The sequence below is a fragment of the Drosophila novamexicana genome, unplaced genomic scaffold (assembly GCF_003285875.2).
Source record: "Drosophila novamexicana strain 15010-1031.04,08,12 unplaced genomic scaffold, DnovRS2.1 tig00004554-arrow-pilon, whole genome shotgun sequence".
Classification (NCBI taxonomy): Eukaryota; Metazoa; Arthropoda; class Insecta; order Diptera; family Drosophilidae; genus Drosophila; species Drosophila novamexicana.
The window spans coordinates 2,791,730-2,813,935 of record NW_020825051.1 but is presented as its reverse complement, the minus strand read 5'-3'; the positions used below and the strand labels follow the sequence as shown (position 1 = coordinate 2,813,935).

General features: G+C 42.1%; 3 protein-coding genes across 6 annotated transcripts; 1 reads left to right on the top strand and 2 right to left on the bottom strand.

Annotated features, from left to right (window-relative positions):
* Positions 1 to 2,745: 2,745 nt before the first annotated feature.
* On the bottom strand, positions 2,746 to 4,064 carry LOC115769770 (interaptin-like). The gene is made up of 2 exons (XM_030714734.1): positions 3,833 to 4,064; positions 2,746 to 3,543 (listed from the first exon to the last, which is right to left on the bottom strand). The coding sequence occupies exon 2, from the start codon at positions 3,516 to 3,518 to the stop codon at positions 2,829 to 2,831; it is 690 nt and encodes a 229-aa protein (XP_030570594.1). The 5' UTR covers positions 3,519 to 3,543; positions 3,833 to 4,064; the 3' UTR covers positions 2,746 to 2,828.
* A 92-nt stretch (positions 4,065 to 4,156) lies between these two features.
* On the bottom strand, positions 4,157 to 4,987 carry LOC115769889 (E3 ubiquitin-protein ligase BRE1-like 2). Its single transcript, XM_030714904.1, has one exon. It carries the CDS (start codon positions 4,941 to 4,943, stop codon positions 4,170 to 4,172), a length of 774 nt encoding a protein of 257 aa, XP_030570764.1. The 5' UTR covers positions 4,944 to 4,987; the 3' UTR covers positions 4,157 to 4,169.
* LOC115769888 (E3 ubiquitin-protein ligase RNF8-like) lies at positions 4,875 to 6,325 on the top strand. Of its 4 annotated transcripts, none has more exons than XM_030714902.1 (2): positions 4,875 to 4,931; positions 5,508 to 6,325. In XM_030714902.1, exon 2 carries the CDS (start codon positions 5,510 to 5,512, stop codon positions 6,284 to 6,286), a length of 777 nt encoding a protein of 258 aa, XP_030570762.1. In that variant the 5' UTR covers positions 4,875 to 4,931; positions 5,508 to 5,509; the 3' UTR covers positions 6,287 to 6,325. The 4 variants fall into 4 exon arrangements, with proteins under 4 accessions (XP_030570762.1, XP_030570763.1, XP_030570761.1 ...); XM_030714903.1 differs by lacking the exon at positions 4,875 to 4,931 and adding an exon at positions 5,178 to 5,224; XM_030714901.1 differs by lacking the exon at positions 4,875 to 4,931 and adding an exon at positions 5,321 to 5,456 and having other exon boundaries at positions 5,512 to 6,325.
* Positions 6,326 to 22,206: the final 15,881 nt, after the last annotated feature.

Sequence of the window (22,206 nt, the reverse complement as noted above, 5' to 3'; positions counted from 1 at the left end):
GCTAAATGAAGAAAAGAGGTAAAGATCGATTAAAGTAAGTTCAGGTAAAGGAAGTAAAATAAAAGAGGATATCGATTATATAATAAATTTAATTAAAACGAGAAAACCTGTAAGGCTTAGTTGATATCATGGGAAACGCATAGAAAAGCGTTTTCTTAAATTAAAAAAAAAAAAAGTTTAATATAAGAGTTTTCTAAACTAACAACCGCAAGTCAATCAAACAGAAAAGAACAGAAATAAATAAAGTAATATTTAATCTTTTCTTTATTTTCCATAAATAATAGAATAGAATATAATAATAGAAACGTATTTTGGAAACCCTAGACGAAACAATTTTTAACAAATTTCAAGGATTTTTTAAAAGAAGCACTTTCAGAGTTGCGCTCATTTGCATCTGTATTAAAAATTTCACAGCTCTTCCGTACTTTGCCGACAACAAATTTAACATTTTATTATTGTTTCTTCAACTTGGTACCGTTTACATTCCGAAAGCTCTGTCAGGCGTCGCCATCAACATTATCATTTAGAAAAAGTTGAGCAAATGTGTAGCATTTATCAAGTTTTATGACTCCATTCGGTGCTTGAAATTTTGTATTTTTTGGGCGCCCCCAATTTGCTTGATATGCAAATAACTAAATTTTTGTTTTCAACACATATTTTTTTTATAAATTTTATTGCCCAACTTTACACGACACAACACACAAAATTAATGCAAACTGGACACTGAAATGCTTGAACTTTTTTCCCTCCGATAAAAGATCTAAACAGCGGCCCATTGTGCGGGTCTGGGAAAGTGTGGCTAACGGGCAATTGTACAGAATTCATTGTTAGACGACGTTAGACGGCCATTCGAGCTGTCGTGGACTGAACTTGGGGAGTTGAGGCCTTGTGGCTGATTTTGAGCTAAAAAGATAAAGACAATTATTATCGCCATTATCGCCAGCATCTGTTGTTGTGGTTGTTGTATTGAGGTTGCCGTTGCTATTGCCACATCCTACAGTGGAAAATGATATGCTGGTTCTGCTATCCAATGCAGCCGCCGTCGCATACAAATTGGCAATAACCATCAATTGGCAGCCAGAGCAGCAGCAGCTGGAGTCGGCTAAGCCAAAGGTGCCAGTGCCAGTACCATGGCCAGTGCCAGTGCCAGGTCCAGTGTTTGCATTAGAATGAGCTATGCCAAGGCTAGGAGCAGCACTCGCATTGGCGGAATGTCGATTACAGTTTAACGCATCCATTGATTTGCTTTCTTTGGCTCTGTTCTTAAGTCTTTGTATTGCAGATCGTGTTGTGATCAGCGAGCATAATTGTATTTTTGGCATTCGATGCTCGATTCAATGCAATTTGGACAAATGGCACTCGCCATCTGCATCTGCAACTGCATCCGGCCCAGTCGGTGTCCATTGTTCGCCTTCAGTTTGCTGTCGCGGCTTCTGTTGTTGAATGTATAGCATTCTTGGCAGCGCATAATTGTAGACTCTGGTATGATAATTCCCGACCAGACAAACATTACCTTAATGCGGAGAATGTTTAACTAAATGCTTGATATTTCAAGAGCTTAACTGTGGATAAGCGTTAAATACGGATGGCCACAAGTCCAATGGATTGGTAAAAAGCTTCATTCAGATGTTAATTAAAACAATATGTACGAGTACATAAACATCAATAAGCATCTAGTTTTTCGATTTTTTATTTGAATAAAATAAATGGATAAATAATATACATACGTTGCAAGTGAAATAAATTGTTGTCATATTCGCCCTTAATTCGTTCGATGGCCAGCTCCAAATCACTGCGTTATCTATCCTTTCCTCAATGTTACTGATGAGCTGGAATTTTATTTATTCCATTTAGTCTAAATGGGCTACCTCTTGTCTTTTTAGAACCTCCTTAGCAGACAGCTCATTTACTTATATCCTTACCCTCTTCGAAGTGTTGACTAACTTGTATATTTTATACATAATATAACCAAAAACCGCATATGCAAAGAAAATATATTTCTACCAACTCGTCCAGTTTCAAATTGAAAAGTGTTTTGTCAAGTCCCCGCTTTTCCTTCTGAAGCATTTTTTTTTTTTTTTCAAATTGTCTGCGATATACTTTACACACAATAAAATATATATTTGCATACATATATGTAATATTGGGATATTTCGAAATTTGTTGACTTTTCTGCAAATTTTAGTATATATGTATGTGTGTATGTAACATTTAATATGCATCATATATTTTTGGGAAAAAGTTTATTCACAATAATACATTTCACTATTACACAATAATTTCCATACTTACGAAACGAATTAAAATTAAATAAGAATATGAAACGTTAACTCTTGATAGCCTTACAAACTTGACAATGAAGCGGGAACGTAATTGCAGAAAATTACAGTCACCCGTTCGCAGTCTGGCAACGCCCGCTCACAAGTGTGTCCATACATTGTGACAATTAAAAGCCAGTCGGCAATTTTATTGCTTATAGTGTGATTACTTTGAATCACTAACCAAAGAACATATGTATATGTTATATGCTGTTTGGTTACTGCTTGAATACAAGCACAGAAACGTACATGTTTTTTATGAGAAGCATTTTCCCGCTAGAAATAAATGTATTCCAGGTAGCTATCATCGTTTCCAGCTAAATATAGAAGGTACCTTATTTTGTTTGTATTTAGTTTATTTTCTGTATTTTAATTCAGCAAGTTACGAATATTCAATTATTTTCATTTGTTTTGTAATTGACTGTAAATAAGAAACAAAATATTTTCATCTGCCTTCGAAATGTTCACCTCGTTTCACTTTGAAACTGCTAAAGATTATATTTAAATAACTTAAAGTGGGCGACCATAGAGATAACGTATATAATCTGTCCTGGATGGAGCTCTGCATTGGGGACACTCATTCAGTTGCTGTAGGCAGCTTCGTATGCATTTGTCACCAAAGAGATGGCCACATTGGAGCGACACCAAACGATGATCACTTGATGAATTCCATGGATCCAGACATATGGAGCAAGAGACGCTGATGTCGTTATGGGTCTTGCAACGCTCTATTTCTTGCTCTAACTCCAAGCATTGTCTATCCTTCGCCTCCAGCTCACTTTTAAGTTTCAATTTCAGTTGATCCATCTCCTGCATATGGGATTCCTCTTGTCTTTTCAAGTCGGCTAGTAATTGCAGACGCATTTGGTCCTTTTCCAATAATTTTTGATCAAATTCTTGGGATTGCAAAACCTGTATCGTTTTAATAGAAGCGACATGCTCATCCATCTCCCGACAATAGTTCTGTAGGGACTGCAGCTGTTCCTGATTCTGAATCAGCACTGGTTGGTTCTGAAATTGGAGATCCTCAACTTTTGCGCACAGCTCACTAAGTTGTTTTTGTAGTTCATTTGTGTTTTTTAATATTATCTTATAAGGATCTAGCTCGCCCGTTTTCTGTTCTGTCTCCAAGTCAAGCTCTTTTTCAATATTTTCCTCTTGAATTGATAAAAGCTCCTCTTCGCCATTGGATAGTGCCATTTTTGTATTTTATAGAAGGTCGGACCTGTAATTATGCATGTGCAAAAACAAAGTAGACATGTATTTTAAAACAAGGGATTCCCCTTTGGAAGTATGCCTTGTTCTTGTTTTATGTCTCGGCAGTTCAAGGACAGCACATATGGAAATTTAAACTCGTACATTAAATGTGTGTATATACATACACACAAGCATATGTATGTATGTAGGTACTTATTTGCATAGAGCATACAAACAAGACTCGGATAGAAATGAATAACTATGATTATAACAATGATTATATTGAATAACAAAACACTATTAACCTCACTTCATACCTTTATCACTTTAATTATTTTCAGAAACAAGTTTTAATTAGCTCCAAACACCATTTGCTCGCACTCGATACAATTACCGAAGGTGATGCCATATTAACGAAACGAAGCTGAACTTTGCTTTTAAACACTTCAAAGGGCTCATCAATTTAGGTACTCACTGGCTGAAGAACATTGTGTGGCAACGCCAAAGATTTCTCTTCCCTTTGCGCATCTTGATTTAAGAGAACTTTTATTTGATCATCTATCGTTTGTGAGCACATTAATATGTTAACCTCGGTAGCTTTTTTAAAATAAAATAACATATAGTAAATGTGATTATGTCATTTATTCAAACGAATTAGTATGGGCTGCCATATATAATACGTATGTCCTTCAATGCTGCAGGAGCTCTGCATTGTGGGCATATTTCTCGTTCCTCCAGACTGCGTCGTACGCACTTATCGCCAAAGAGATGGCCACATTTCAAGGACACGACACGATGGTCACCAGACAATTTCCATTCATCCATGCATATGGAGCAAGAGACTTTCTGATCAGAGTTGTCCTTCAGCTGCTGTTGAGCCTGTACAATCCGCGTTAGCTCCAACCAGTATTTCTTGCTCAGCTCAACTTCTTTTTGTAGCTGCATATTTTTTTCCCTGACTTGCTGCAAGTTGCTTTTCTTATGCACTAGAAAATTAGCTAAATATTCCGTACGCGTAGACTGCTTTTCCAATACTTGCTTCTGTAACTTATTGTACATAATATTCACTGTCGTCAGAATGGAGGAAAATTCCTTATGCATTTGATGGCTGAAGCTCTTTAGATTATCATTGGCCTCCCGAAAAATTTGTAAGGACTGTTCTTTATTTCCAGCATAGAACTCAGGTAGGCCTTGAAAGTACACCTGTTCAACTTTTGTGTGCAGCTCCCGAACATTTTTCCATATTTCATTCATTTCACTTGTAAATATTTGTACAGAATTTGACGCTTCTTTTTCCTGGGCTTTTTCGATATGGTCTGATTTGAGCATTTGAAAGTCTTCGCGGGGCTGTTGTATTTGAACAGCATTTCGCGTTTTCGTCATGCGCTCTCGAATGGATAAAAGCTCCAATCTCGTGTAAGACGGCATTTTCCAAATTGATTTATTTCGGTTCCTTTCCTGTCCCAACTGAGCCTTGGGAATGTCAGAAACACGACTCTTAACATTTTAGTGATGTACAAAAACATCAAATGCGATTTATCGATTTATTTAACCGTGGTATTCGATTATTTCTTATGACTTTCTTCCGGACATCCAATAGTACATGCCTTGGTACTTGGGTAAAAAGGCATTTTTAAGTTGTCTTCAATTGCTGCACCTTGAGGCTGTCAAAAACTTGCGTTTATTTTAAACCCAACATATAAACATATGTATGAATGAGCATAAAGCTATAATAAGTGTTGCCACGTTGATCAAAACAAATATGTGTAAAAGCATTTTGCTTTATAAATTTGAGTACTCACTGGTAGGAAATGTTTGTGAAGTGGTTACACCGACTTCCTTCCTTCCTTTCAGGTGTCAGCAACTTTTCGAGAGCTTTTCTAAGTTTTTAAAAAAAAAAACCCCTCGACTTTTTTCTTGCTTCAACCAACTTACGAGTATGTTAGAATGTGGTCAATGTAGTAGTTCTTATATATCTTTCTTTTTTCTTAGGTATGAAACCAGAAAGTTCATTGGCTGGAGGTCCCCCCGCAAAACAGCTACGTGGACAAGATTCGGAGAATAAGCTTAAGAAGGAACTAGAAACTTTGATCAAAGAACGCAACGAACTCAAATTAAAATTATCTACTGCTGTATACGAGGTGGAATTAGTGAAGTCGGCATCATTGAAATTGGAAGAAGCATATAATGCTTGCATAGCCGGATTACAAACAGGCATGCGAGTCCTAACCGAAATGCTGACAGGCTCAAAATCACGATTTGGGGGTGGTAAATTAGATAACATAAACCAGAAATTGACCGAGGTACTTCAACAAACCAAAGAATTGTGCGTTTCTTTGGATGCGGTGCAGAAGCCACACCAACCCGAATGTCGTTGCCAAAGAGGTGAAGTTGAGAGCTTGACCATAGCACAAAAACTGCTGGTTGAGGAATTCGAACTGAAGATGTTCGAGAAGGATCAAATTATACTTAAGCTTCAGGCAGATCTAAAACTTCAAGAAGAGGCCCATTTGAGGAAAGTGGAGGAACTGAAGACGGAAATTGAAGGTCAACATCGCGTTAATCCCAATTATATAACATGCTCGATATGCCTTGATACGTGGACTTCATCCGGTAGCCATCGTGTGGTCTGTTTGGCATGCGGACATGTTTTTGGGGATATGTGTATTCGTGTGCACTTGAACCGTTGCATTGAATGTCCTCTATGTCGATCTCCAGCCGATTCAAAGGACTTGCGTTATCTATTCCTGGAAGGAGCTCACACTGAATAAAGCAAATGCTTATTATGTTGTATCATAGATTTGAATAATAAATTGAACAAACACACATACATATATGCCTGACAAGAACTTTTAATGGGCTGACAAAATGCTAAATGGACTTCCCTCCTAATAGACAATTCATCAATTCAGCGCCCTTTAACAAACTGTCAACTGCAGTTGTGTGTTGTGGCATGCCCCAGCGTTCCATTAGCCATCAGAATCCCAAGTTCCAACGCATCGCTAGGCCCTCGATAATTGCGCTGTCACTTGGCTGAAGACATGGCAATTTGTGGGCATAAAAGCGCGCAAATTTGTTATGAGTTCTCTCTCCTGCCCCGGCTGGTGCTCGAGGAGTTGGCACTGTTTGCCCATTCTGCTGCCGGTCCTGCTCCGGCTGCTGATGCTGATGGCTGTTGATGAAATGGAAATGCGAGAGACTCGCGAGTTCTTCGCATTGAAATCCATTTAATCGAGCCATCATACAGTTCCATAGTGCCGTCCACTTCCCTCCTCCAGCCACGTGTTCACGTCGCCGTTTGTTGATTTATGAAATACTTGCCGGCTCGCAAATGAAAATCCATTGGCCATCGTACGTTTTGAGTTTGTTTAACTGCGAGTACGAGTGTATTTGTATCTGGTTGCCATCCGCTTTGGTTTATTGCCAAGTGGCCCAATGCTCAAGAGCTCGCACCGGGGCTGGTCATGCGCTCAGCGCTAAGCAGCCAAGAGGCGTTGCACATAATTTGCTTTGATCTGTTTCGCATTTGGAGAGCTGTCAACTGGGCAACACAGTTGGCAACGGGAGACACAGACGTAGACGACGACGGCCCGGCCTGACAATAGAAGCTGGCCGAGCATTCCGATTAGAGCATGCTGTTTGGCGTAGGCTTTAATGCCAATTGGACAGTTTTTTGCAATCAGCTAGGCCGTCAAAATTAATTTGTTATAATAACAAATTGAAAGTGCCCATAAAACGCTTTGAGCTCACCATCAGAGCAGCTGGAAGTCTTTGGTGTCAGATTGCTGTTTAGCTAACTATGATAAGTGCAGGCTGTATTAGTATATGGTATCATTAAAGCTCTAGACACAAGTTTCAGAGCTATGGACCACTCGTTGCCCAGCTGAGTGCAACAACAAACTTATGTTAATTTCATTAAGCCCAACGTGACCTTTCCTATTCGCTACAAATATTGTTAGCCCTTACGTTTTTTTTGTGTACGTATCTTCAATTTGTACTTTAGACCATCGACAAAATCTAAAACAAACACTTCAGAAAATATGAAAGCGCGTCACGTTTTAAAAACTCTTTAAGTGGTTTCAGCCAAATGAATTTTATTTCGGCCTCGGGGCCCACTAAGAAACTGTAACAGACGTTGGAAATATGTTAAGAAAATAAAAAACAAATCTTCAGCTTCAGATGTGTAACAAATTGGAGCTCAGTTCAAGCTGGGCCAAGCCTTCATAGGAATCATCGATTGTCATTATCAATGTGATAAGCCACTGGGATCAAAATATTGTTATGCTCGTACTCATGTGCCCACCACCAGTTCTGAGACCCGTCAACTTTTTGCTCTTTCTTTTTTTTTTTTTTTTTTTTTTTTTTTGGTTTTGTCAGTCCCCCCGCCTTTGAGATCCAGAGATCGCAGCTGTCAGCTGGCGGTCAGGCTACGAAATACTTCGAATGCACTTGAGACATTTCTCTTGAACTTCAACGCCTGCCAGGCCGCTGTCAAAATATTTCAATGAGTTCTCTTTTTTCGTAGCTTTTATCACTGGCTCTGTGGGTCTGGGGACCCGGAGGCGAGGGCTCGGGATTGGGCATGAAGCGCAACTTGTTGTGCGGTCTTTTGATGAGATCTCAATATGACGGCTGTCTGTCCGCTGACATTGCGACGCGTCGTGTGTGTTTGTGGGGAGCAGTTTGTTAGACAAATTAAATCTGTTATTTTCAATTTCCAATACACACACACACACACACACAGACACAAGCAAATAAACAACGCAACAACGATAAGAAGTGGCTTCTAACTAAGTGAAACTCGTTCTGTGCAGGCGTATGGTTATGGCCATGCCCACAGAGCTGCATTCCCATGTCGCGCGGTAACCACACGTTGATCGGGATCGGCCACGGGATCGGGTGATCGGATGATCGCAACGGCAAACGCTGCCAACATATTCTTGTATTTATAAGGTTTCTGTCATTTCTGTTAAGGATTGAGTTATTTGCTTGCCTGGGCCACAGTCGCCAGTGTCTCACCATGCGCCTTCGGGATGTTGTCACTTTTTTGTTCGCATGCTGAAAATACGCTTGTTTTTGTTGTTGTTGCTCGTAGTAAGGCGATACTCTACACGTTGATTGTTTACGATAAGCCCAGGTATGCGGCGTACATAATGCAAATATTTGAATAAATCAAAGCTGGCAATTTAAATGATCCGAAATAAATAAAAGAGAAGCCGAACCAAAGTCATAATTGAAAATTGATGTATCCAAAAACATGTGCAAATCAAACTAAATAGGAATAAGGACGAAAAGCCATTCGATGCATGTATATATGTACATACATATGAGATTTAATTCCCGGATTCAATCAAAATGTTAAATTGGCACTCAGAAAACACATATCGATTATGTTCTTAGCCAAATTCTCATTTATCGAATACCATTTTGAACACGTGCTCGGGGCAACAAAGCAATTTCAATCTGATAAATGGCAGCTGCACTCGAATATTACGAATATTATAAAATTTGCACATTGCGAAACTTGAGCAAACAATAAAATGGCAATTAAAGCTGCTGAGTAAACATTTAATGGTTATTACATGGCAATAAGAAAACAAGTCGAGCAATAATAATAACAAACTAAGCCCAGAATTGAGGAAACTTGATAAAATTGCAATTTCAGTTAGTTTCGTATCGGCATCTACAGCTGGAACTATGGACCAGCATTTATTGACACTCGTCTTATCATAACTAAAATCATTTGCATGTATTGCAAACATGGCAAACAACAACAAGAACAACAACGGCCAGGACCAAAGGCAATCGGAACAGGATGAGGTACGTGTCGCCTGGTCGCTGGCAAACATGAAAATTCAATAAGCATAAGAATTTCGAATTTACGATGATATTAACAATAATATTGCAGTTGTCGCAATGGGCGCTGAGGGCGCAACACGAGATGCCCAACTGGAGCTGCAACTGGTAACAGTTGGACAGTTGGGGGCACCCCGTTGCTTGAGACTGGGGCAGATTGAAAAGAAGAAGAACAAATAGAAAGGCATGCTGGGAGCGCTTACCACAAATACCCTTTAAATATATGAGATATTCCCCCCGATTGAAAGTAGCTTTAGAATAAGGAAATTCGAAGGGAAATTCGCTAGATGGAATTGGAAAAAGGACCAATTAATTATTATTGTTATTCGTTTTATCTTAGATATCTATATTTTATTCTTAAAGTTTCTTATGTAATTAGGGTATGCACGCTTCGGATTGGGCATAAGTTTGCTTTCTTTTCAGTCTTTTTATAGCGTAATGCATTTATTTAATAAATTCATATACAACATATAAAAAAAATGCTGCACAATGCCGCCAGGCACATGTATCTTAGCCTGGGACTTGGGAGTTGATGTTGGTCTACGACACGCACCAGGAAATTGGCAGTTGAATGGGCAGTCGCCTGGCCAGCCGCTAGAGGATTGTAAACAATTTTATGAGCTCGACTGCAATAATCTACGCAATTTTATTGACACTTTGCTTTTTGTTGTAATTCATGCGTTTGTTTGGGTGTTTATCGCGCCGCGGGCGATCTTCTGCTTGGCAGCAGCTAGCTTGGTGCCCTTCGGTTGTAGCCCCGACTTTCTCCATGGGCCCCAATCTATCAGCGCCGATAAGCCGCTGGTGTGTCTTGTCTGTTGAGTGGCTGACATGGGAATGCTGCAGGCTGTCCCCATTTCAACTAGGCGCAGGTGCTGCAGCCCAAAGCCCTATCTGATTGTCACCTAACGTTTGACTAATGAACCATTCGACGGGGTTTACTTAGTAGTTGAGAATTATCTTTCTAGCTTTGTTGTTGTTGTCTTTTTTTCGGGTATTTTGTGTGCCAACTGCCATTTTCTTCGTGTGCAGTAGCTGTCTCTGGCCATTTTAGATAACCCTATCCAAATGTCAGTCTTGAGTAAAACAAGCTATCGGTTTATGGCATCTGTGCTACTTAATTGAGCCACTGCCACACTAAAAGCCGAAAGCAGCGGCCATATATATAAAACGCTTTTGCATAATTAAAACCCCTTGAAATGCAACGAGTTATTGGATACCTCCCTCCATACCCATGTCCCATGCCCCGCGCAGGCTTCAACGCTCGTCGTGTCCGTTCGACTCGCTCATGTTGTCATTTTAAATTTTAATCGCTTGTCATAAACTGCAATCGCATTAATTTCCATGCCTGACATGCAATTATATGTAAATAAATATTTATTTTTAAATTTCCAATTTATTTATTTACAGCTTTTATTGCTGCGTCTACGAATTTATTCTATAAATTAAAAACCATATTGCCGTTCATGACTTGTATTGATTTAGTGCCACATTTTTAAAGCTTCTTCACCCAGCTAATAAACGCTCAAATAAGTGCCGTTAAGAAAATTCAACGATTGTGGTATTTTCAATGAATATTTAAACATTTAGCTTTATGCATTTTCATAAATATAATAACATTTATTTACTCTTTACTCTTTCAACCATATAAGCTGCGACTGCGCGTTTTCCTATGCTCAGTTCTTTATTCTTTTTAATTAATTGAAATTCCTTTTGCTTTTTTGTTAACACAAATGTTTAAAAATAAACTGTGTTTAATTTATAGCGATTTTTTACACTTTTTATCCCACATTCTCAAATTGAAGAACGTAATTATTAACCTTTAACATTTTCACGCATGAAAGTTATGTGAAGAAAAATATACAAATTATTCACGAAGTCCGTTCGAAAAGGGAATGTGAATAGGTAAGTAAGCATCTTTATTTTTTAGTTTTATTTTTACCTTTTGTTTTTTCAGTATTTCGATGTTATTTATGAGTGTCTATTTTTCAGGGAATGCTGTACAGTGAAGTGTGACTAATCAGGCCGCGCTTCAGCTACGAAACTTTTGCCGGCTGCTAATTGCCGTGAAGGCGCCGCCACTGTCCATAAGCCCTAATGCATATACAATATACACATGGATTGGCTATATGGATTCTGAATCATTAAAGCCAGCGGCAATGCAAATTGCAGCAACAAGTGCAGGATTTTTAGCATTCCTTCGCCCTCCAACCCGGCCAGCGATCCCAGCTTAATTATCATAGCGCACAAATGCAGTGCTCCGACTGCGCGTATTCCGAGTTGTGTGTACAACCAATCAGCGTATGCAAGGCGCTAAATGAGCAGCCAGTGGACTCCACTGACCAGTCGGCCAGGCTGCCAAGTGTCACCAGCCAGCAGCAGGAGCAGGAGCCGCCAGGGGGTTGGCGGCGCGGTTAAAGTGTTGCGCTAATTTTATATGCAAATTATGGCAAAAGCGCGGCTTGTATGCTAATTTGGACCCAACTCGGACTCCGGCTCTGGCTCTGGCCTGGCTCTGGTCCACAGCTTTCGATGGAGTAGCAGCAGCAGCAGCCTTGCCTCAATTCACCATCTTGCACTTAACACTCTTTTTAATGATGTGTAGTCCGAATGCATATGCCAAATATTTGGGGAATGCTGCCAGTTTGCAGTTGACTGTTTACTGCTGCTGCTGCTGCTGCTGCAGTTCGTCATCGACTGTTTGGCTTTTATCTTGCGCAAAAGTGTGAAATTTTGACGCAACGTCAAAGCAATTTTTCGCTTCACTTTGCAAGATATGTGGATCAGAGCTGCAGCCTTCTCTGCCGGGCAGCACCTTTCACCAGCCGCTGACTTTGCCCAAGACATCGTCTGTTAATGATTTTTGAATACATCATGCTGGGCTCTTTTGAGCACAGACTCACAATATACACAAGCACAAATTTATGCATTCTACTGTTGCCAACTTGTCAAGCTTATATGTGTGTATATTTTTTATTTTTTGGGGGAACTGCCACATGAAAATCTGTTGCGGTGTCTTAATTAGAACTGCCACGTACAACGGCAGGCTTTTTTCATTTCATTTTTATTATTTATTTTATTTTCATTTATTTTTTGTTGCCAAAAAGATATTATATATGGTGTTAAACTTTCACGACATTTTTGGGCCATGTTTTATATGCGGATTTTGATATAAATAAATATTTTTTTAATTGGTATACCAATGCTTAAATAAATATATCTTATAATTAACAAGCTGTCAGAATGCAGTATTGCGGAAACTGGGTCAATTCAAAATACCTACGTATAGATGCATAACAAAATTTGTTTTGGTGAAACCACTTTTGCAATCTGCCAACATGCAAATAAAGCTACATTTTTTCATGGAATATGTACCTTTTTTTTTTTTAGAAAAAGAGTAACAACAATTTATGAAACTTTATAGAAACGCCAAACGCAAATCAAGTGTTACTAAATTGTGAATAATGACTCCATTCGGCCAAAAGCAGTGCCACACACACACAAGCACACACGAGCACACGCACACTGCTGTAGCTGCCCAATTTTATGTTACAAAAGGCCAATACAAACTCTAACGAATCTAATCAAAAGATAAACTCACGCGCAACGACGAGGAAACCCTCCTAACGAGTATTTTAAAGTTTCAATCAAAAATTCGTTACACTTTGCATGCGCTGCAGGGAGTGGGGCACGGGGCATCGAGGCACCGGACCAAGTGAGGGTATAGGAGTGAGCTGTTGTGAAGATGGCAGCTCGTGCAGCTAATAAGCCGTGGCTTACATAAATGCGGCAACAATCAACATTTTGGCCAGCGGCCGCAAACATGAAATTATGATTTTTATTGAGGAATTCGCACAGCGGGCGGTGTAATTAATCAGCGGCATGGAACGAGGCGGCCTACAACGTTGCGTCTGCGGCGCGAAACGGGCACAGGTCGAGTGTCAGCCAAGGCGGCAATCAAGACCCAATGACCAGAACCCAGAACTGCAACTGAAGCTGGCTGCCGCATTAGCTGCCTGCCTGCCTGCACAGGTAAGAGGTCAATGCGTTGCGTATATGTAATTTTGTTGAATTCCTCCGCCCTTGTGAGCAAACGCCCGCCCGCCCGCTGTGAAAGTGAGTTTAACGGTAGTTTGCCTAACAACAATTCCAGGCGATCAACGCTGTTTGATTTAAATTGTTGCTATTGTTGTTATTGTTGTCGTTGTTGCTGTTTAGGTGTTGGCCCACACACATACTGACACGCACGCACACACACACACACACACATAACAGCAGCGATATTTCGCGATTTTCAATCAAGGTGTTCAGTGTTTTGCGAGTGCCGCCGCTTGTTAGCCTGGCCAAAAGCCACTTAAGCCGTACCTAAATTACGCCAAAATCGATTGCAATTGCGTTGATTATCGCCCGCTGCAGCCGCCATTGCCAAATTTATCGGCCGCAAATGCATTTCACGCGATATTTATGTAGTTTGGCCCAAAATATATGTGTATGTATATTGGTAACAGCAGCTTGATGCTGTAGACTATGGCCAGAGCCACCGGTTTTAAGAGGCCGCCGCGCTTATCGCAGCAATTACAACGAGAGATTTATATGAAACCTCGTCGCTGCCGTCGCCAACGCCGTTACCACCCTCGGCCACAGGCTCCGGCTTGGGGTTTTGGGCCAGCACCCGCACGAGGCGCACAGTTCAAACGCCGCCAGCCGGCAGCCAAAAACGTTCCTGCTAATCGACAACTGTTTTTTCTTTTTTTTTTCTTCTGTTTTCGGACCACAAATGTCGAATTAAATGGATTTTTATTGAAATCAAGTTGCGGGCCAATTGGCAAAAGGCTGCAATTGTGGACAAGCCGATTGCAGTCGATAGATTCTAATTGGCTGAGATTGTGATTGAGAAACGGACGAAATGATTTCAAATTGTTACAGTCAGAAATGCTAAGCTTCACATTCTTCTTCTAACTCTTGCGCTGGCCATTCACCATGCCTTCTGACAACGCGACCTTGCTTCATAGACATCTGACGTCACATCATTTGAAAGCTTTGGCGATTTTTGCTCAAGTTACTAACCAATAGAGCCATCCGACCAATTTGATGCACTTTTGTCATCCAGTATTATTCACGGCCTGGTGCGTTACTAATTGGCAGCCGATCTTTATCTAATCGCGCCATGAATTACAATTCCAACTAATTACAGTACCTTTCTGAGTGAGAGAGAGAGAGAGAGGGAGCGGGCGGAACCGGGCACAAGTGGATATCGTTGTGGCAGTGGGCTGATTGCAACCAAGGAGCGTACTCAATGATTTATTCGTTTGTAATTTCCATTCGAGCCCACGAGCTGAGCACCAATGAGCCAAGCTGATCCGCCAAACGAACTATGTGGCCGAGTGTGTGTGTGTGCTGGGTGTGTTGGGTGTGTGCTCCAGTAAAACATGCGACAGCGAACGCAAACATGGACACTGATCGCACAGCAGCGGCCAAAGCAGCCGGCAGCGATTTCTGCGGCCAACTGTCTAAACTGGGCCTAAAAATGATGGCCTAGACTCTTGCGCGGAATGGCCCGTGTGTGTGACATTGGAGCAGCGTCGACTAATGAAGATGCGCGATGCATCATGCGCCTGCTAACATCCACTGCAGCATCCCACCGCCTCCATGGGTACCTGCACTGCGGACGCTCTGGTGCAGCCAAAGCCCAGAAGCAATTTTCGTAATCAGAGAAATTCATAAAAATTAAAAGAGTCATTTGCATGTTGTTGCAGGGAGACTATGGACAACGACGTCGGCAACTGGCGGCTGTCTGCCTCGGATTTGGTCTCGCTTTGGTCACCAAGTATGTGGCAAGTTGTGGCAAGTAATGTAAGAAGGATTTGCCTGGTCTACGGACTGGTTTTGGGGCCGTAAGGCAGCTCTCGGCATTTGGGTGTAAAATAAAGGAATGACTAATTTTTCAACGTTTCGACGAATGATAAATGTGGCATGTGGCGAGCCCGAGAGCAATCATGTTGCACTGTCACTTGGGCACAGTCACAGCACTCGCCCGTCTCCTAAGCTCGCTGGTGTATGCTGCATGCTGCATACTGGAATTGTTGCAACGTCATAATTATCCATCCACGTCCTCGTCCATGGCCCTGAGAATGAGTAACGACTGCGCCGGTAAATGGACAACGCCAAGCTCAAGCTGAACCTCAACGACGACACAACTTCAGTTGCCAGCCATTCATCCTACATACGCAGTTTATTTCATACTATATCTGAAGTTCTTCTTTGTGGCCCTTCGCATAGAGCTGTGTTTGGAATTTAGCCAAACTCATCACGGGGACTGCAAAAATTTGCATTTCGCAAAGTGACGAACGTCCTTTCCCTACCAGCTTAAGCCATTAAGCAGGGTCATGACAGAAGCTACGATGAAGAAGATTTAAAGCCACCTAAAATGCTAAAAATAATGCTGAAATGCTGTACCTTTGTGCTGTGTGCACTGATTGTAAGAGCTTTTACACATATACAAAGCACAGACATTGCTAAACGAAAGCTTCTGCCTGTTTGAAGCACAGAGCTTTGAAAGCTCACTAATACTTGTACAGCTGCTGGCTTACAATCATTTACTCATGCCAAAAAGTATTCATTCTTCTGCAAGGTGGTCTAGCAAAGACATTTCTCATTTTGGATGGCCTCAACATGGAGCGCAACGACTCAAGTGCAAAGTAACAGAAGATGCCCTAAAGGAATCATTTTATAGTCATCGTCGGAAGTATTAAGGCGCAGGCTCAACGGAACGCAACGCATCGGACTGGACTGGACCGGACTGGCAACGGCAACGGCAAGGTCTGTTGATGCCTGCTTGACTATTGTACTAGCTGTTGGTGAGTTGGTAAACTAGTTTGGCTTTTTTCAGGCAGAGCATTTAATGAAGTCATTAAAAGCGGCGCGTGTGGCGCGATCTCAAATTACTTCGCATAACCGAAAATTACATACAAATGAAGGGAGCTGGAGAACTGGTGCCTCTCCAGTAGGGTGAGTGCAACTAGCAACTAGGACGCGCCCAGCAGAGCTTAAAATAAAAATGCGGGAATCGCAAAGAACAAGCGCTTAAGTTGCATCAGGGGCAACTAATGGAGCTGCAGCTCGAGTTTTCGCGACCTGGAGTTGGACATGGAACGGCTGAGCGACTGTCAAACCGGTAGACAACAACAACAACAGCAGCAAAGTAGAAGAACAACAACAAGTATGTACAACCTTCAACGCTGACTGCATCCGCGAACTAATGGACTGTGCAAAAATGAGTGACGCAGCATCAGAGATGGAGTCGAGAGACGCTGGCGGCGGCATCGGTGAATCCTGCGGCGAGCAGCTGCCCGAACCAATGCGACGACAACAACGTATGGCAAGTCTTTATATGCAATGGCCATATTTAGATAAGGTAACGACAAAATTTTTACAATACAAATGCTGAACCGACAAACGCACACACACGCACATCCAATGGGAGTCAGATGGAGTCTTGGAGTTGTTGCGTCCGGAGTTGCCGCTGCCTTAATAAAAATGATGTAAAACGCACTGGGAATGAAATGAAGTGAGGAGCGAGCACTCAAGCAGCACACGATGAGAGTTAAATTCGTGTTGAAATAAATTAATTGCGCTAACTTGCAACTCATGCGGCACCCAGGACGAGCCCAGCCCAGTCGAGCGTCCTGCAATAGCTCTGCTGCTGCCACCAGACGGCTGCCCCATACCCCCGTCCCCACCCCCGATACTAGGCCAAGGCCTAGCGACACATGTAGCGACAGCGGACAACCCGCAATGCCCGCAACCATGTTGCATTCCCAACTGCAGCAACAGCAGTTGAAATTGTCGTCGTTTGGAGCTTTACTCGCCTGCAGCATCGTGAGTGCCATCGATCAAAGTCTGCGTGCAGTTTGAGTACTCGCAGGAGGCTCTGGCTGAGCTGAAGACGAAGACTGGAACTCAGTATTGGGGACTGGGTACTGGGGACCTGGGCATGGGAGACTGAATCTGAATGGCAAGCGCGGTTTTTGTCTCGCCTCGAGTCAAATGTCCACAAATTAATTTTCTTTATTAAATTTCAGCATGAAAAATGACGCGAAAAACGCTTCCGCATGCGCAAAAACTAAAATTCAACTCAGGTGTCGGCTACCGGCTGCCAGACTAAGACTAAGACTAAGACCAGCTCCAACAAGCCAACGGTCAACATCTCTTCTCCAGCTGAGTAAATTTTAATTTGGCTAAGACAATGTGCCGTTTTGAAAGATTCCAACCGGTAGCCTATACTATTTAATTGATGCCCACAGCAGCAGCCAAGTGTATTTCTCATATGCGATGATTAATTCCCCGCGTAGAATTAGCAAGCGGATCTTCTGCTAGATCCTTAACGGCGTTTGCGACACCAACTAAACTATTGATGAGTGCTATTTGGTTAAGAGACAAAATAAATGATATTATTTGCCATGCACGGACATACTTTTCGACCGATCTTTCCTCTGGCAGCTATACGATATAGTGGTCCGATCTGGTCGGTATCGACATGTGTACTAACGGAACAGAAAGAACAGAAGATTTTTGATGCTGATAATAAGATAATAGTACCTTGTACTGTTTGGTTTAAATTAAGAATTGTTTAATTAAATTTGTAAAAATATATGACAAGCCAAGGTTTGAAACAAATCCTCGGTTTAAGGGTTGGGTAAAATAGGTTCACGAACCGAACCTAAAGCCAGGGAACTGTGAATGATATAAAATTATATTATATAAGTATTTATATCTGATAAAGATGTGTCAGATCTGTTGATTTCTTCAGCTTTGATTCCAATAAATCTGTATTTACCATAAAAATGCTTTACATAATTAGCCAGAATCATGCGAAAACCTACTGAATAAGATTTAGATGATATATAATGCTGGGCGATCTATTGTGAGGGCTCTATGAAGCGCAGTTCAACAAAATAGAACAGCTAATCAGACACCAACTCGAGCTGAAGCCTAATTAAGAGCCTCTGTTGCTCATAGGGTCTGGTAAATGGTCCCATTTCACAAAGAATGAGATCTAATAGTCGCAGCTACTGCAGACTTACGGCCACTAACAAACGAATTGATACCGAATGAACTTTAATGAGCCCCGAACGCAGTGATAGTTGAGAGTAGCTAAGGGCTAGGGTCTGAAAAATCCAAGTCATTTCCACACAACTTCAATTAGGCGGAGTTCAATTCAATTTGGAGAATGTAGGAGCAGACAGCCAAAGGAAATAATAAGGCGTAACTAAATAGGCGCTTTAGTCTATAATCATGACACAATTTCCGCCAGCCACAGCTCCCCGAATCGCTGGGTCGTTGAGTGTTCGCTTCGGGGTTTTGTCAGGAAGTTCACATGACTTTTGCCTTCTCTGCGATGACTTGGCGAAAACGAACAGTGTACAGGGTATATGTCGAGCATTAATTCCATTTTCGAAGCTCGCGTCACAGTTGAGAGTTCAACATGAAGGGACCGGCGCGGCCACGTCCAGCTCTTCAAATGCTGATGATGATTCGTAATAAATTTCTATATTAACCAGCATTTTGTACGCGCCGCGCATTGTTCGCCAAATTGCCAGCGTTTCAGTGAAGAATACAAAAAATAACTAAATATGTTAATTCTTATCAGAGGCAAATGGGGCAAGTGTCACTCATTTGCACACTCATTTGTGTGGCAAGCGCAAACGGTGCATATGACAGGTGCACAAAGAACTCACCAGCACCCTTCCCTCACCACCCCAATACAACAGAAAGAAAGCGTGTGTAGCAGTTGGTGTGGCACTCTGGGCCTATAATTAAGATAGCTAAGTGGTGTAAATGCACATTGCTGGGGCGTGCATACACTCATACACAGGGTGTATACGACAACTATCTGGAGGAAGTGTCGGGTTCCTGTATGCCGTGGAATGCGCAAGGCATAATTTGTGAACAATTACGCTTTGTAATAGCATTTAATGACTTCATTTTCCGAAATGTGCAAAGCCCCGACAGCAAACACCGGCGCTTTCCATACTTTGGTGATCTTATCACACGGAATATATGTACCTGGGCATATTCATGTGGCAAGCACTGTAAGAGAACTAGATAAATGGGCTTATAGGCGCGCATATATGATGATATTCATATATTTGTATATTTGATCTTCATGTTGTTTGGATCTTTTATCTGTTAGCGCGACATAAATCTTTTAACACATATTTCTAGCATTCGCCACTTGAAAAGTGTTCTGTTTATCTACCAATTCTAATTAATAGATAAATCACAAGTTTTTTCAGATTCCGTGCCATATCGTACAGCACAGCTCTTATCTCCGACATGTCCCATCATCTTTAAACTCCTTCAGCTCAGCTCAAGTGCTCAGTCCTGCCCAAAAGAAGGCTCGTAAAATCATTTGATTGGCCCATTTTCGGCGCAATTAATGTTCTATTTCCATATGGGTAGGTTGGATGCGTTTTGATATCCGCACCACGTCCTTGGCTAAGTGCAAAATAACTCGCACATGGGCAACAACAATTTGTATGGCAAATTGCAAAAAGCTTTTAACATTATCTGAATGGTAATCTGATCCGATTATCATTGACTGGTCACATAAGCAGAGTACTCCAAGCAAATCCCCAAGCCATGCCGCATGCTAGACGCAACTTATTGCCGCCAAGCTGAGAGCCAGTTTTAAGCCCTAATCCACGGACGGGGATGTCATTAAAAGTATTTAAGAGCCAGACGACTGAGACAATTGGCCAGGCTCTGCTTGTTGACGTTGCATTTGACTCGATCCCGATGCATAATCGTAAACATCACTTTGCATAATAAGAATGCTCCATCAATTCGTATTCGCTTGCGCTGAGCTCCACCTGCCCCCGCTACGCCCCGCTCTTCCCCACCCTGCCTCTATCTAAAGTGATATTAATTAAAAGATCATTTATATCAGTGCTCATAAAATAGCAAAATGTTAACCGCCACACGAAAAACTGCTGCTGACATACGATGGCCTCATCAGTGCCACTCGGCATCAACATGAGGATGACGATGAGGTTGGGACCAAGGCTGAATCTGTGGATGTGGATGGGACAACAACAAGCTTGTGTGTGCCTGGGGCAATGAAAAGAAGTTGTCGCTCAGCGCGCTGATATTTATTGATACTGACAATGAACTCTGCCTTGTGCTTGTGCTGCTCCTTTGCTGCTGCCGTTGCCGCTGCTGCTGCTGCTCCTCGTCGGCTGAAGATGACAAGTTATGCAAATCGTGGAGACACCAAGATCAAAATAAACTGTACGCATGCAGCACACACACACACACACACACGCACACACACAGGTGAGTGGGCAGAGGACATGGGGACAAGGTCATGGGCCTGTCCGAAACGAGTGCAAAAGTGAAAGATTGATGGCGAAATTACTTGAAATGTTTGTAAGGCCCGACGGCGAAGACGACCCTCTGGACATGGCTCCAGGCACAGCAGTAACAGCAGCAGCAGCTGCAGAACTCATCCATGACGCTGCAAAGCGCAAACGTAAACAAGGCAGCAACTTAGACAAATGTCGCGACGTCTCTGGCCAGCTCTGTTGATCAATCTGCAACGCCTACCCGAAAAGTTAGCAAGCTTAGTGCGAGAGGAAAACCTGTCTGTGCCTCTTGGCAGTCATGGGCCACTTGCCTTTTGCCTACTTTGTAGCTGAAGCACCTCCAGCAAGACTGGCCACAGCCTGTCCAGGGCTTTGACTATGTGGCCATCAACTTGTCGCTGCGCTGCGCTCGTCGACTGGGTTGGGCCTGCCTTCAATCAGTCGAACGCAATTCGAGTTGACAACATGTCGCAAATGCGTGCGGCGGGTCGGGTCGGGGCGTTGCGGTACGGCTGTGGTGCAAGGCACTGAGGCATTGCCTCTGTGGTTCTTCCCTGGCTATGTTACAACATGCTGCACTCTTATGATTATATAGATTATATTGCGCTCGCCATTGCGCTCCTACACCCTGCCCCCAATGTACGCTCAGTCAGCCGCATGTAATCCGCGTGACTGCATGCAACACTTGCCCCGCGTCGACAGTCTTGCAACTTGCTGGAACTGCAGCACAGAGGACTGGCGTGATTGAAAGATTGAGTGCCAGGCACAATTAAAGTTCTGTATGATGTAGTATATGTACACAGCAATTGTCGCAATCCCAATTTGGCTTGGGGTTTGTCAAAGCAAATGCCTTGGAACAGGTGACTCGAGTGCTTGAACAGCATTAAGGATGGGCATTGGGCAAGGTGCGATATGGACTGACACTTTGAGTTATCTATGAGTATTGATTAGCTGCTTAAATAGATCATGATAGATCATTAGCATCAGATCTATAATCGTTTACGATCTTTGTTTGCAAATAACTTTTTAGAAAATAACCTGACCTGACCCGGGTAATGCCCGTTGGCTTATTTATAAAAGAGCTACAAATTTATTCTTGATTATAAACTGTTATTTTCTTCACTATTCGTCATCATTCTATCTAGTTTATTCCTCCACACTTATAAAACAGGAAGCTTGGCTTGTAAGAAAATGGCATGACTTGTCTGCGTATCTTGCTGATATATTTATATACATATATTTAACTTGAAGATAAGTTTAAGTATTTGCCCAGCAGCGTTTACATTTCCCCACATGCGTGTTTGAAGAAACAAATCATAAAATACATCACTCTTGGACGCTATCAAACGCTTTTCGATGGCCTTCAGCGCGCACCTGTCCACACTGTAATCGCCGTGCGTTCTGTGGGGCAGGTGCAAGGCGTAGGGGAGGAGTGTGTGGATGTTGCTACAAGTTGAACATGGCGGAAATGC

Excerpts from the sequence above, each read along its gene's own strand:
- LOC115769770 (XM_030714734.1), bottom strand. The coding sequence starts at position 3,518 with ATGGCACTATCCAATGGCGAAGAGGAGCTTTTATCAATTCAAGAGGAA.
- LOC115769888 (XM_030714902.1), top strand. The coding sequence starts at position 5,510 with ATGAAACCAGAAAGTTCATTGGCTGGAGGTCCCCCCGCAAAACAGCTA.
- LOC115769889 (XM_030714904.1), bottom strand. The coding sequence starts at position 4,943 with ATGCCGTCTTACACGAGATTGGAGCTTTTATCCATTCGAGAGCGCATG.